A 15,803-nucleotide genomic window follows, 5' to 3' on the forward strand; every position below is an offset into this window, starting at 1 on the left:
GCACTTATCGGGGATATATCGTCGATATAGGGGAAGATATGGCCTTACCCCCTAGTATCGATGTCGATAGTTGAAAATACCGATATATCAGCAGATATATCGGTATATCGGCCGATATTTCAATCCTTGAGTACAACAAGTTTGAGTTCATATCAAGGACAATGGATAGTTCCTTGATTACGAATTACAGTCCTCATACAATACATCATAAAAAAATTGAGGAGGAGTTGAGGAGGAGTTGGAATGAGGAGAATTAGATTCACGATTCCTATTAAAGTTGTTTACTAAACCATATGAATTGAGGAGAGTTAGATTTTGGATTCCCGTTGAAGTTGTTTACTACACCATATGGAATTGGGGTAGGAATGGTACTCATTACTAAAATGCCCTTGTTCTAGGGTTAAAGTAGGTGGAAAATTTAGAATTTTAAAATTTCGTGAGGATATAATGGGTAAAAAAGATGAATTCATAATAGGTTAGTTCTCCGTGAATTAGAATATCACATCCCACCCAAGATTTGAATTATTCCAAAATCAGGAATTCAATTCATAATTTTGTGTAGACCCCACTTCCTTTTTAATTACTTGATGTGAAGTAAACACAGAAATCCTTCAAAAGTAGAATTCAATTCCTAATTAATCAACACACCATTTAACTAGCCCCTATTTTTAATAACAAATTAAACCATTTGCTGTTGAATTTAATGAACCAATACTCTTTTCACCTAACAACGGATTCCCTAAACTATAGAACGCTTAATAACCCATATATATTTATTTTATTTTTTTAACAGAAAGGCGATAGCTTTTTATTGATGAGGAAATATTAAATAATGAAACAAGTACAAAAACCAAGTTATGTCCTATAGTATATCTACACCTATAATTTAATTACTAACAAATAAATAAGTAACACAAATAATCTCTCAAGTAACACTTGGCCAAGCTATCTTCCTCGAGGATGTGCTCTTTTGTCTGGGTTGACCAACCCCCATCCTCTCTTACATGCATTCTAAACAAGGATGGCCTACCATGCCCACCGCCATAAAATGGTTAGACTGATGCTGGTTGGTTTGTGACGACTTAAGGCTTTTTGAAGTAGTGTCTCTTTCTTTCCAATCTATATCCACAAGCTATGTTCACTTTTGATGTTTTATTTGCTTGTTTGTTTTTGGTGCTTTGTTTGCGCCCTGGTTTTATTCAAGTACCAATTTGTCCGACCAAAAAAAAAAAAAAAAAACTCTCAAAATCTAGGTACCCTGCATTTGAAATTACCAATCAGTCCAAATATCCTCTTGGTTCACAGAATTCAAGAACTGAATTAATTAGAGGATTATAGCTGCAATTTACTATTAAAAAAAACCCCTTTATTTAAATATTTTCAAAAATAATGAGAAATGACTATGAATAATTAATGAGAATTGACATAATGCTAGGTTGGCACCGTAAGAAATAATAAAAGTTCAGATTAACATGTTGTGACTTTTATTCATCTATGAAAATGAAATGTTGCCATTTAATTTCCTACTTTTGTTTTTTTGGCTATCCTTGCCATTTAATTGAAAATCAATAAGAGATGTGAAGATTGCCAATGGATGTCTTGTACATGAGCAAGATTATTGTTTACATAATTAGGGTACAAGGAAGATGATAAGCAGGCTTGGATTTTGAGAACTCTTTGTATAAGCCATCATTTATCCAAGCTAGCTATGAACTTCCAACTGCTATATCATTTACCTGTTGGAACAAGAACAATACATAATATTCAAACCAAATTCCACAAATCTTCAGTTTCTACGGACGGCTCGATGATGAAAATTAAAACCATACAACTATTTTAAATTGAAAATGGTTACCAAGTTATACAAATAATACAATAAATTCAAATTTTAACCAATAAACAGTTTTAAGCACATCATTGCAAACTTGTTAGGGATCACTAATTCATTGCACATCATTGAAAATGGTTGCCAATACTGATGAAATCACTAATTCATTCTCAAACTATTACAAGAGATGACAATTAGACAAATTTAAATGAAGAGGAACATCACTTACCATGGTTCTGCCGCACAGTGGTGAACCTGTAGATGGCTTTAATTAGGGAACCATATCTCATAGACTTCAAATGTCCCATATGTCTGTAAAGAAAAATATGGGACACAATCAGTTCAGAAACAAAATCGGGAGAAGCTTCTGTTGCACAAAAGTTCCCAGAAAATGTACTGCAGAAAAACAAATCTGCACGAGACAAAGGAGATAAATGTATACACACACAAACACATGTATATGTAAGTATTATACACAAATCAGCTGGCTCAAAACTAACAAATTTTTTTTTTTCCTGTTCTGGCCTATTTTTATGGTTAGATTGGTTACTCCATCTTTCCCTGCACCATGGCTTTGTGGTTAAAGTTTCACTAGACATCAAGCAGACATATATAGGAATATATGCAGCTAACTGCATCACACATCTGTCGAAGAACACTCACACAATCTCAGTATATCGAATTCTCCATGCAGGGAAACCAAGGTGGCATCTTGCAGGTCCGTAAACCAATAGGAGGTCAGGGTCTGGCCCTCTACAACCTGAAAGCATATTACCATAAACACCTGTAAGGGCAAATTGAATTGTGCAGGTAACCATTATTGTAGACAATTGAGCATCTGACAGTAAAACATACTAATAGCTTTTAGTGCCTCATCCATGTCAGGTTCTGTAAAGATTTTCTCTTCATGATCTCCAACTGATTTGGCCAACTTCAAATACTTCACAAAAAGTAAGTTAGCTGCTTTGGTTACAGCTTCTTTTCCGTCAGAAAATGACAAAAATTCCAGAGCCATGTGGTTTTGATCGACTAAATCTTCATAAGCCTGCACAGCATGGATGTTAAGTTGGGCATACACTTTGGCATCATAAATAATGCATAACTGTCCATTGTGAAAGGCACAAATCATTTATCAGATCTATATAATTAAAGAAAAAAGTACTACTTTGCATAAACTTAACCCTCACTCGCCCTACGTCGGTAATCTAGTGGTGGACTACCAATGTATGCTTTATATAGGAGTCATATTAAAAATATAAAACAAAAATTAAAGGCAATTGCTTGGTATTGGTATCAAAAGAAAATTCTGTTGGTCTCAACACAATCCTGAATTCTAGATACACCTAGAATGGAAGATTGATCGTGACAGCCTGAACTGCTTCCCAGTATGCTAATTAGTTAATTTACAGTGGAGAATTGTAGAACCAGAAAGTAACTTTACTGTAGGGACAGAAGACAACACCTTAAATTCGCTTGCGTTTTTCAGTTTATTCAAGATGGCTTCTTTTGATTTCTTCAACACTCCTGGACATCAGAAAAGTCAAATAATTATACAAGATTTAAATACATATGTTACATTGTTGCATACCAATAGTAGAAAGCGTCTGACATCAATCAGGATAGCAAACCACCATTACCTTCTGTATCGTAGAGGCACACACGCTTCACACCAATAGCTTCTAGCCACTGCAGCAGCTCAATTACTTTTGATGTTTGGTAAGCTTCTTCACTTTCTATCACAATTGCCAGGTACCGTAGCTTGCCCAAATTAAGGGCTTTGTAGCTCTTGAGTACTCCACCAGAAATAAGATAGCTTTGAAGCACATATGCTAAACCCAATAGAAAGTACCATATGCTGACAAAAAGGTGTAGAATCTGCAGCAGCCACAACGCAGGATCAACATTGACTTTAATATCAAAGTAAGTAGCATACGAAATGAATGAATATCGATCAGCCATAATCATCCAAATACATGGCTTTTCTGATATTGCAATAAATGGCCCAATAATTCACAATCCATTACCCTCTCAAAAAGCTTGCAATCTTTTCAGGGTCATAATTTGCTAAAATATGAATATGGTTTGAATGTATTAGGTTGAGTTTTATTATTCTCCATAAAGAGGTATATATAGGAGTTTACATGTGGGCTTTATAAGGAATTAGATACAGTAAAGAATTAGGAAAGTATCTCCTAATTGTACAATGATTTATCAACTATATAAAAAATACAAAAGTAAATCTAACAGGACCACGAATTCCTCGAACCCGAGACGAATCTTGTGGAATACCCGACATTACCCGATGCCGGGCCCACACACTAAAACAGTAACCACCTTTACCAAAAAGGGTAAGGGACGAGACTTTCTGCCAAATTTAGAGTCTCCCCTGTAAATTGAACAATTCTAAAAAATTTCAACCTACATAAAACACATTTAATATCCCAACAAGGAGCACGCACAATAATATTTTCATGCAATTCACATAAATGGCCTCCAACCTTCAACTATTCTGAAACCAAACTACCAACAAAGCTTTTGAGCCAAAATAATACTTTAAATAAGGCAATTACTAAACTTAAACATAATTATGAAAGCCGGATGCAAATTTACATCAACTAACTTTCCCAACTTCAACATACGAGGTTTTAACCTCCTAACACAATCACATCTCGTTCTCACCCGAATTTCAAGACCAACGACAAGGTCCACACCACATTCAATGAGACACATAAATAAGGTTTAACCCACGGATGCACCTAGGTACTACCCTAGGTTTTAACCTCCTAAGACAATCACAGAGTATCCGAGACTCCGCTCTACAATTCGTTAAATCCTACACGATCCTAAGGATGTCTAGATTATCATCCTTTAACTTCAAGACGATCCAACGGTTCAAACCTATTGAACCCGGATAACGCACAATATGCGATATCCGTTCGAGACTCAAACGGTAACCAAATTGAAATCCGAGCACACCTACGCACTCGTGAGGACCAGGAGATCACCTCGGGATACAATGCCCTTTTTCTACAAGACTACGCGCCGCCACACGCTCCGGCAAAGACGTGGGTGTCCAAAGCGATTACGCTTCGCCGTAAAATCTCAAAATCACGACTCAAGATTCCTACCCTAGGTATAACACCCTATTTGGAGTCACCTTTGTTCTTGGGCATACCCCAAAAACTGACTGGAAGTGGCCGAAATCTCATCCCAAAATTCGGCCGAAATCCAATTCGAAAATCAGACATCCTAGGCTAAAAATTGATGCAATTCTACCCAACCATCAGCTAGATTATGAAGAAAAGATGAATTTCCATACCTTGATTTCCAAAAAGGGTGGCCGGAGGATAGAGATCGGCCGCAAAGTTTCGAGCGAAAACCACCTGAAAATCACCTTTTCCGACGACGGAGCGGCGGCCAATGTCGGGAAGGGCGGTCGTGATGCCGAGCCGAGCCGGTCCTTTTGGCACCGGTCCGCAACTGTGGCTGGTGGCGGAGATTCAAGAGAGAGCGAGAGAGAGAGCTGAGGGCTTTTCTGACTTTTATCAACCCTTTTCGCAATATATATGATTATGCCATTGAGGGTATTTTGATCGTATCTCTCTCGTTACAACTCCGATTCGAGCCCACTACATGTCTAAGAACTCATCTCGCCGTACTCTACGCAACGTTACAATCGAAATTCCCAAATTTCTTCCGGGTCAAAAAGTCAACTTTAAAACTAATAAAATATTATGGGGGCAAAATGGTCTTTTATCATGTTTAATTAAAAATTAAAAATTTATTTAGGACCGGGTCGTTACAAAATCCCTTAATTAATCAAGGAAATAAATCTCCTTGATTAATTAGGAGACTCACGTCAACACTTCTCCTCAAGTTTGTGCATATATGTCACCAATTCCCACCTTGGTAAGTGAGTCATTAAATATTCTGCCACAAACAGCTTTTGTTAAGATATTTGCCAGTTGATCTTCTGATTTTACGAATGGTAGGCGGATGATCTTCTTCTCAATCTTCTCTTTGATAAAATGTTTGTCCACTTCAACATGTTTAGTTCGATTATGTTGAACTGGATTATGAGCAATATCGATAGCTGACTTGTTGTCACAATGCAACTCCATTGGCTTTTTTTGCTTGAAGCCTAATTCTGTCAAGAGTCTTCTGATCCACAATAATTCACAAACTCCGTGAGCCATTCCTCGATACTCTAATTCTGCACTAGACCTAGAGACCACATTTTGCTTTTTACTCCGCCAAGTGACTAGGTTATCTCCCACGAATGTAAAGTAACCTGAAGTAGAGCGTCTATCTGTAATGGAACCAGCCCAATCAGCATATGTGTATCCAACAACTTCAAGATCTCCATTTTTTGAGAACATTAATCATTTCCCAGGAGCTGACTTTAAGTATCTTAAGATCCAATCAACTGCATTCCTATGAGAAACACTCAAGAATGTATAAACTGACTAACCACACTCACAAAGATATGCAATATCTGGTCTTAGAGGACGATGAAAAGTAGAACCTTTGGTGGTGGTGATGAGGAGTCTGGTAGCCAGTCAACAAGATTGACCGCATGCTTTTGTGAGTCTGTAATAAGATGGAGAATCGTATGGGTTCATGACATCGCAGCGGAAGTAAGATGTGATATGAGAAGGTGAGGAAGGTGATGTGAGAAATTTGATGTATGAATTTGATGTAGGAATTGGATTTAAGAGGTATGTGTATAAGATTTGAGGGTATGTGTTTAGGGATTTGGATAAGAGGATTTGGATTTGGGGAAAAATATGAGGAATTTGATTTAGGGTTTTGGATTTGAATATAAGAAATTTAAGATAAGGGTTTAGAGACAAAACAACTTCTCTTCACTCCCTTCCGGGCGGAGCTAGAATTGTAAAGTTGGGGGGGGCCGAAATAGAAAATATAAGTATATAAAACACTTAAGTATTCAATACTTACATGTTTAGAGCTAAATATTTCTAATTAAATCATATCTAATTTGTTTTAGAGGACATTTTAACTTAAATTCTAAGTTATTTATTACAAATTCTATATATTATATATAATATAATTGAAGAGTGGTAAAAATATGGGGCCAGGGCCACTCCAGTCTAGGAGTGGCTCACCATCGCTTCCCACCCCCTCCCTTGAAGAGAAGGGGTTGTCAGAGTAAAGAGATATGTAGTATCTTCATGGGTATACGTCAAGATAATGAGGATACGTCAATAAACATGTCATTTTCACTCCCCCTCCCCCCTTGAAGAGGAGGGGAGGAGAGCACTTAAATTTCAAGAAGAACGCAAGCATATGTCACAAGAAAACCAGGCTCTGATACCATGCTAAAATATGAATATGGTTTGAATGTATTAGGTTGAGTTTTATTAATCTCCATAAGGAGGTATATATAGGAGTTTACATGTGGGCTTTATAAGGAATTAGATACAGTAAAGAATTAGGAAAGTATCTCCTAATTGTACAATGATTTATCAATTATATAAAAAATAAGAAAGTAAATCCCTTAATTATTCAAGGAAATAAATCTCCTTGATTAATTAGGAGACTCATGTCAACATAATTTATCTTAAAAGTTTATTACCTACATTAAAACTCATTTCCGATTACATGAACAGAGTGTTTGGGCCAAAAATTGACACACCCAAAAAATAAAATTAGGCCTTAATAAAGCTGCAAAAAATCAAAGAAAGATGGAAGCCCAAAAACCAGAAAAGACCAGCCCAAGGCTCATCAGAGCAAACAAGGCAATAGGAAGAGGGAGTCCAGAAATAGGAACAATCCCACGTGACATCTCTGGGATAAAGAAAAGTCAGCAATGGCAACTGTCATAGAAGAAGTGATTGAAGGGTTCATGACATCAAGTTGATTCTGAAAAATGAAGATCAAATCCCTCTTACATATATATATGTATATTCAGAGATTTTTCTTCTGTCTTTTCAGAGAAGGTAATTCTCCCAAGAAGATAAGCAAGTTACAATCTCGAGAGGGATAAGCAGGAAAGCAGGGAGCTGTCCAGAAAAGGAATCAAACTAATCATCACGGGTAAAATATCACAAGGGGCAGTTGAAATTGGGAAAGAGATTAGGTTCTTTTTCAAGAAAATCAGGGAAGTGATTGCCTATTTGAGAGCCTATCTGCCAAAACTGAAGAAATCCTATTTTCTTTCCTTCCATTAAAGAAGAGAAAAAGAGGGGAGATATCTTTGCTGCCCAATAAATAAACACAATCACCCTACTTCAGAGAAGAAACAGTTTACTATAAATACAAGAAGGAGTGAACAGGGTAAACAACAAAACACAACAAACACAACAACAACAAAAAATTCATCATCCAATCAAACAAAAATCTTATACAAGGAAACTATCAGCAAATAGACGACTCAAAATCAACCAACAAGCCCACTTGAATTTCAAGTAAAACCAGCTTCAGATCAGAATTCCCAAAGCTCAGACTTAAGAAATAAGTCATTCAAAATGAGATTTCTCTCGTTACAAATTTGGTTCAGCAAAAACCAAGACAGGTAGAGCTTGAGTTCTCTCTAAATATGGAAAATCTCAACAAAATTCACAGTGCAATCTCTAGCGACTGATGTCCTCAAAAACTACTCCCGCCTGCAGATTGAGAAAATCGCAGCTCACTCAAAAGCTTCACAAAAGCATGAGGTGCATCAAAGCTCTGCCAGAATCAGCCTTTGGTATCGATTTACAAGTTGAAGCTTAGCAGTCAAGGTTGTCAACGGTCCATCCAGCCCAAGTGTCTCTAGTCCAAATTTGCATTTCCAGTCCAAGAACCTTCCATCTCGACAGAAATGGAGTTCCAATCAGTATCTTCATCTCTCTAGCATGAGTATTTATTGTTATAGTTTTGTAAAAGGCGTTCTGCCTAAAAACAGTTTAAATTCCATCAACCATTCTGGCCAGAACAACCTCTTTATACTGAGATAAATTGTTAAAGTCCTCACCAGTCTGAGGCAAGAAAAGAACTTACTTGGGAGATATTCCTCACCCAAATTCACAATCGTTTGTTTGCAGAAATCAGTAACTTGGGGCGCAAGTTATCCATTCCAAACTAAGTCTGCTAGAATTTTTATTACTAGTAGTGGCACGCTCGCACACCAAAGAAAGCTGACTTGTTGACCAGTCTATGGTTCTCAAGGCAGTGGGAAACTTTGCCCTTCCATCATAGGAGTAAACGCAAAACGGGCAAACACAGAGAAACAACATCAATTACACAAAGCCATCATCCAAAGAATAAAGCTTCAAAGAAGCCTTCTTTGCACTACTTTATTCTATTGTCAAAATTATTTGGTGAGGTAGAAAACAAACTCAAGGTTTCCTACTTTCCGCAAGCCAATTTTAAAGACCAACCTCGCTATAATGTACTTCATTATGCCCTATGAAGGTGCTTCAACTATGTAGAAGACAATAAGAATTAATAGGCCCTTTCTTATATGGACTACAACAAATATCAGAATTTAAAACAAAACACAAAGTGGAACAAATAAGCACATTTAAAAGCTTGTCAATACCATTTTTTATGATCACACCAATCTTTTACAGAGACTATTCTATTGTTCGCCTACATGACCATTTTTAGTTAGATTGATTATGCTTCCAAAATAAATTGAAACATATAGACTAATTTCTCTTTTGTAGGCTAAAATCATCTAGAGCAAAGCCTAACCTCCAACCAGGAAACACCAAATGAACAACCATCCAGCAATCTAATTACAATGTAAAAGAGTAGACTTCTAACAGGTAATTTGCGCTGGAAATCAAAGAGCACACGATATGTATCAGTCCCTATGTTGCATCGATACGGATATAGGTACCCCGATGCTATACGATACACCGATGCAGCAAATCTCCAAAAAGTAGGATACAAGTATGACACCGATACCATAATTAAAATAATATAAATATACAAACATATATATGTAAAATTATATATATATATATATATGTAAAATTAGCATTTTGGGCCTTTTCTTTTGGTTCGTTATGTTTTTCTAGGCTATATATGACTTGTTTACTTTGCCCTAAATTGTATGAAAGTTCTTTTTTTCAAGTCAATCTTTAATCATTCGATTCCTGTTATGGCATTTTATCATAAACTTTCGTTATAATATCTTACGTCTCATCATGCGATAAGCTTTAAAATGATATTTTTCATCAAAATATAACACATCCGCCTAAAATACAAATTAAAAACTCCGTCATTTCCTCAGCAAGACTGAGTCAATGAAAAGCCTAAGAGCACCTTTAGAAACAAGCGAAATGTATATGTTAATTACTTATATTGTGGGTTTTAACTCAAGTTGTGGATTAGGTTAGTTGGCCAGAGCAATGTGCCCACCTCCTTACACTCAAGTTTGAGTCCCCTTCCCTTAGATTAGATTAATTTATAATAATTTAGATTATTAATTGTATTTTAAAAAACGAGTTTTAACTCACATGCTTTAGGCTATTTCAGAATTTGGAGTAGCAAACTCCAAACAGGGATTCTACACCCCGACACAAACAAGACCACTATATAAAAGAAATCTTCTATTCGTGTTCTTGAATTGAGTCTGATATTTGATCGTTTTGTAAGTCTTAATAGGTTTATATGAACTAAACACATACCTTGATCAGACATGATGTTCACAGGAAATTGTCTTGCTTATTCTGCTGTAAAGAAGTCTTCTCTGCTATCCGGCTCTTTATCTCTTTCTAGATGGGTTGTGAATAATATTGAGTGTGTATTTAGCCTATAGCACATGGACATCCTTTTATAGGCTTTACTTAAGACTCCTCATCATCAAAGACGTCTTAAGTTTTCCTTAAGCCAATAAAATTAGGAAATCTGAAGCACTTTGTATTTATCAAAACAGTCACTTATACAAAGTCTAAAAGATAGATGAAATACGTACTCCTAATTGGTATAGAACTAGATATCCTTAAGTGATTAGAAGACCATCTCAGTATTTGATTTAGAATGCAAATTCTTACATTCTCCCACTTGGTCAATTAATCACTAAAGAACTATATCAATTACTGTAAGGCCTTGTGAAGTACACATTAATCTTGTTTCCTTACCAAGCCACTGTCAACAATGAATTATGATATTGAATCATCAAGACTGACCAAAGAAAATCTATGAAGTCTTTATAACCACAGTTATCACTCTTCATTGTCACATAATGCTACTGTCAAGATGAAACTACAGAATAGTCACAATTAACTGAAAGTGAAATAAACACTATGACTATTCTTACAGTCCAACTTATAGGACTCCTCAAGATCCTTTCTTTTGCTCTAGGCAAAAGATATCAATGTCATGAATGCATTGTTTCAACACTTATCTTTAAGCTAGCAACAACCTTATTCACTGTTTACTGCATTCAAGTAACAAATAAACATAATATATATATATAGTAAATTGAATTAAACCTATGCCAACATCCATCGAAACCAAAACCTTCAACTAGTTAAAGAAATAACCATACTATCTTTAAATAGAAAAACTTGAAATGACTAATGAAACTGCTCCCACTGTTTCTAAGCATCAAAACTAGCCAATAAACCCATACTAGTTACATGCCTCTTGAAAACACCATTTGGAAGCCCTTTGTTAAATGGATCTGCTATCATTAATTCTGTGCTGAGGTGATCTAGTGCAATACATCCTTCACTAACCTTTTCCTTTACAGATAGGAATTTTAATGATAACGGCTTGCCTCCAATCGACCTCTTGTTTCCTTTTGCAAACAAAACGACTGAACTGTTATCATTCCATATTTGTATAGGTCTTTCTATTGTTCCCAAAACTGTCAGGCTTGTTAGAAATTTTTTTAACCAGATTGCTTGACATGTAGCCTCATAGCAAGCAATGAATTCAGCTTGCATAGTTGAAGTAGTTATAATAGGCTGCTTAATACTTCTCCAAGAAACTACTACTCCTCCAAACAGAAAAACAAAACCTGAAGTAGATTTTAAGTCATCCATACATCCAGCAAAATTAGCGTATGCATAACCAACCATTTCTAAGTTGTCACTTCTTTTATAAATCAGCTTAAAATCTTTGGTTCTCTGCAAGTATCTCATTACTTTCTTCCCTGCGACCCAATAAGCTTGCCCTGGATTTGACTGAAACCTTCCCAAAACACTTATAGGAAAAGCAATATCAGGCCTTGTGCAGACTTGAGCATACATAAGGCTGCCAACTAGAGAAGCATAGATCTACCATTTCCAGTTTCTCTTGATTTGTCTTAGGTGCTTGTTCTCGACTAAGTTTATCTCCTTCGTTAATAGGCACATCTCCTCCAGCACAATCCATCATATTAAAACTTTTGAGTATTTTCTCAATGTACCCTTTCTGCGAAAGTCCTAGATAACCTCTTTTCCTATCTCGACTGATTTCTATTCCAAGAACATATGATGCTTCTCCCAAATCTATCATTTCGAAGTGCTTGGACAGAAAAACTGACATCATGTAATAAAGTGAGATTACTGCTTGCTAAAAGTGTAACAACCCGGTTCTTAAATAATATTTAATTATTAATTTATTGGAGGGAAAGACAGTTTTGCCCCTAGAATGGTTTATTGGATAAAAGTTGACCTTTGCTCGAGAAGGAATTTGGGAATTTCAGTTACACCGTTGTGTAGTTGTAACGAAGAAGTTACAATCAAAAGAAGGCTAGTGGCATAATCGTAAAGTTTTCGAAGTTCAGATTTCTTCAACCCAGATTTTTCTTCTCCTTCGCGAAGGTTTCGAACAGCCATTTTCATACAGCCATTTCTCCTCCGTCTGGCCACCAAATCGAGTGCCACAACTTGTAAACTCTTCGCCTTTCTCTCCTCTTTCCATACATACCCATTTCTAGCTTTGATTCCAAGCGAGCAACCAGAAACTCGAGCCAAAGTTGAGCCCAAAAACGGGCAGCTTCGAACCCAGAATTTTCAGTGATTCTCGATGCAAATTCCGACCACCTCCGGCCGCCAAAGCTCAGGTAATTGCACCTAAAGTACTCTCCTACCTTCCCTTTGTGTTATCCTTAGAAAACCCAGCGTGAATCCGTTCGAATTTCTTTGATTTTGAAACTAAAATTTTGTAGGTTTTCAAGAGACAGAAAGCTTCGTTCGAGGGCTTTAATGGTGGAATTGATCTTCGAGGAAAGGTATAACGTTACTCCCCTTGATGTGCTTAATCCGTAGGTATGGTTATTGGCCGGCGGTTTGGAGTTTTCCGATCGTCGGAAAATTACTCAATGCACCCCCCGGCGGTGGCGGCGCGTCGGCGGGGTATCAAGGCTGGATTTTTGTCCTAGAATGTTCTCCATGTCGTCCCGAGGACGACGGTATGCTCGGATTCCAATTTGATTACCGTTTGATAGTTGATCGGATATCGCATAATAGGCGTTATCTAGGTTCGATACGTTCAGACCGTTGGATTGAACCCAAATTCGTTTTTGTCGTACCTCGTTTAGGGTTTGACGGATCGTGAATCGGAGTCCCGGATACTCCAAAATCCCAAACCCTAGGGTTGAGGCTTTAAGAACCATTGATCGTGCGATTGCGACCAATTCGACAGTCCGATCGAGATCAAACTCTCGGTACTTGTGTCCTAGGTATAGTTGAACCTCTAGTAGCTTCCGAATCAGAATTTTGAGGTCATGGGCCCACAGGGTCTTGAGTTGACTTTTTGGGACTTTAGCTCTTTTTCAGTCCCGATGCACTTCTCAACCATTCCAAGTGTAAGGAAAGCTTTTGTGGGCATAGGAGATGTTTCTAAGTGAGTGCACACACTTTTAGGAGCCGGGGGTCAGGGTTGTATTTAAATACTTATACCGAGTAGTTTTATTAATTAAGTATTCATGATGTTTTAATCAAGCACACGGGCACAGACCGACCCGCAGGAAGGATTCTTCAAGAGGTCCAGCTAGCTCGGACCAGGAGTGAGTGGACTCTTTGTTTTCATAAATGAACTTATGCAATTCAGTTACATTATTTAATCTCGAATAAATTTTATTCACATATTAGTGATTTATAAATTGATATTAGCTTTTAAATATTTTAATTTATATGCTGCCGAGTGAGATACCCTTTAAGGGTAGGGGAACAGGAAATTTTAGTTAAATATCAGATAAATGGCAGCAGAGTTCTAGATTTAACAGAATTCAGTATTCATCATATTTATTTCAGAAAATCTTTTTATTTTCTTAAGCCACCTTAGGTACCCAGTTATAGAAACATGTTACCTTCAGATATGACGATGTCCACGGACATCCAGGTTGCCTTCGGTAAATATGTTGCCTTCGGATTATATTGGCTGCCTTCGGTTTAATCAGCATACTTGACAGTTGCCCCACGAGTTCTATGGTACCCAGACTCGTGCGAAGCCAGGAATGCGGATCGGGTTGACTTTGTGTCACCGAGACCTGCCAAGGGAATGGACGGCATATCAGGAATTGACGGAAATAAAAGGGTACACCTAGGTGGTAGTTTTACACTGATTTCAGTGCTTTTAAGAATTTAAAGATGACCATGAGTATGATTGACATATATTTATAAATATATGAGTGCATTGATTTCAGTACATATATGATAAAGAGAATGATTTAGTTTTGACTAACCGTTTTTACAGTGGGGTTAGTATGTTCTTATCTATTTTCTAAACTTTGTTTTTGGGTCCACTCACCTTTTTAATGTTTTGCGCCCCTAGGCTGTAGACCTGCATCCGTGAGCCACCATATGGCGTTTCCGCTTCCCGCTCTTCTTCAGTTTGATATAGGGTTCTTGGTTCACAAGTTGTTCCTTTCTTTGTAATTAATCTGTATAGATGCTCTGATATTGCCCTTGGACTCGAAACTTTACTGTTGTTGTGAATAATTGCATACTGGCTGTTGGGTTGTATGAAAGTGCTTGTTGACAGGTGTAAATTTTTGGGAACGTTCGATTTACATGGGAAACTCTGCCGAATTTTCGGTAGGAGTCAACCTGAAAGGAAGTTAAGTTTTTAACTAGAAGGGCAATTCAGTCATTGTGCCCGGCACCGGCCAAGTGTCGGACACGCACAAGGTTCGGTTCGGATTCTAAAGTGGAATTTGGGTCGGGTCCTGTCAAAAAGAATATCATCCACATAGAGTATAAGTATAATGAAATGCCTCCCACTGACCTTGACATATATACATGAATTAAGAACGTTTTCTGTAAAACCATATGTTTTGATAACCTCATCAAATCTCATGTACCACTGTCTCGAGGCTTGTTTCAAGCCATATATTGATTTGTTCAATTTGCAAACCATGCTTTCATGTCCTTCTTGAACAAATCCCTCAGGCTGCTGCATGTAAATTTCTTCTTTCAAATATCCATTTAGGAATGCAGTTATAACATCCATCTGGTGAAGATGTAAATCAAAATGTGCAACTAATGCCATGATCACTCTAAATGAATCTTTAGTAGATACTGATGAGAAAGTTTCAATGTAGTCAACACCTTCTTGTTGTGTATATCCCTTGGCAACCAACCTAGCCTTGTATCTGTCTATTGCACCTTTTGAGTCTCTCTTGGTTTTATATACCCATTTGCAGCCTATAGGTTTACTTCCTTAAGGTAAATTTTGTAATTCCAAAACACCATTCTTTCTCATTGATTCTAACTCAGATTTCATTGCAGCTAACCACTTCTCATGTCTTCACTTGTTATAGCTTGCTTAAAGTTCACAGGATCATCTTTTCCAAATATGTCATTTTGTGATTCTTGCAAATATACATAGTAATCTGGAAACGCATACCTTCTTGCTCTTTGAGACCTTCTCAATTCCATACCCTGCATATTTTGATATGTGCCTTGAATGTCATTATCATTTTGTACAGGTGGATTCATAGTTTCTATTTGAACTGTGTCTTCTTCCATATTGTCTGACTCCTTATAACTCAAGTCAACTGTAGGGATTATAACAATGCCTTTATTTTCAT

General features: G+C 37.0%; 1 protein-coding gene across 2 annotated transcripts; it reads right to left on the minus strand.

Moving 5' to 3' along the window:
- Nucleotides 1–1,671: 1,671 nt before the first annotated feature.
- Nucleotides 1,672–3,821, minus strand: LOC103343378 (uncharacterized). 2 transcript variants are annotated; one of them, XM_089054029.1, is made up of 6 exons: nucleotides 3,466–3,821; nucleotides 3,291–3,352; nucleotides 2,684–2,873; nucleotides 2,492–2,588; nucleotides 2,058–2,140; nucleotides 1,672–1,736 (listed from the first exon to the last, which is right to left on the minus strand). In XM_089054029.1, exons 1-6 carry the CDS (start codon nucleotides 3,791–3,793, stop codon nucleotides 1,729–1,731), a joined length of 768 nt encoding a protein of 255 aa, XP_088910155.1. In that variant the 5' UTR covers nucleotides 3,794–3,821; the 3' UTR covers nucleotides 1,672–1,728. The 2 variants fall into 2 exon arrangements, with proteins under 2 accessions (XP_088910155.1, XP_088910156.1); XM_089054030.1 differs by lacking the exon at nucleotides 1,672–1,736 and having other exon boundaries at nucleotides 2,050–2,140.
- Nucleotides 3,822–15,803: the final 11,982 nt, after the last annotated feature.

Source organism: Prunus mume, linkage group LG6 (assembly GCF_029339155.1).
Source record: "Prunus mume cultivar Tortuosa linkage group LG6, ASM2933915v1, whole genome shotgun sequence".
In the NCBI taxonomy this organism is placed as follows: Eukaryota; Viridiplantae; Streptophyta; class Magnoliopsida; order Rosales; family Rosaceae; genus Prunus; species Prunus mume.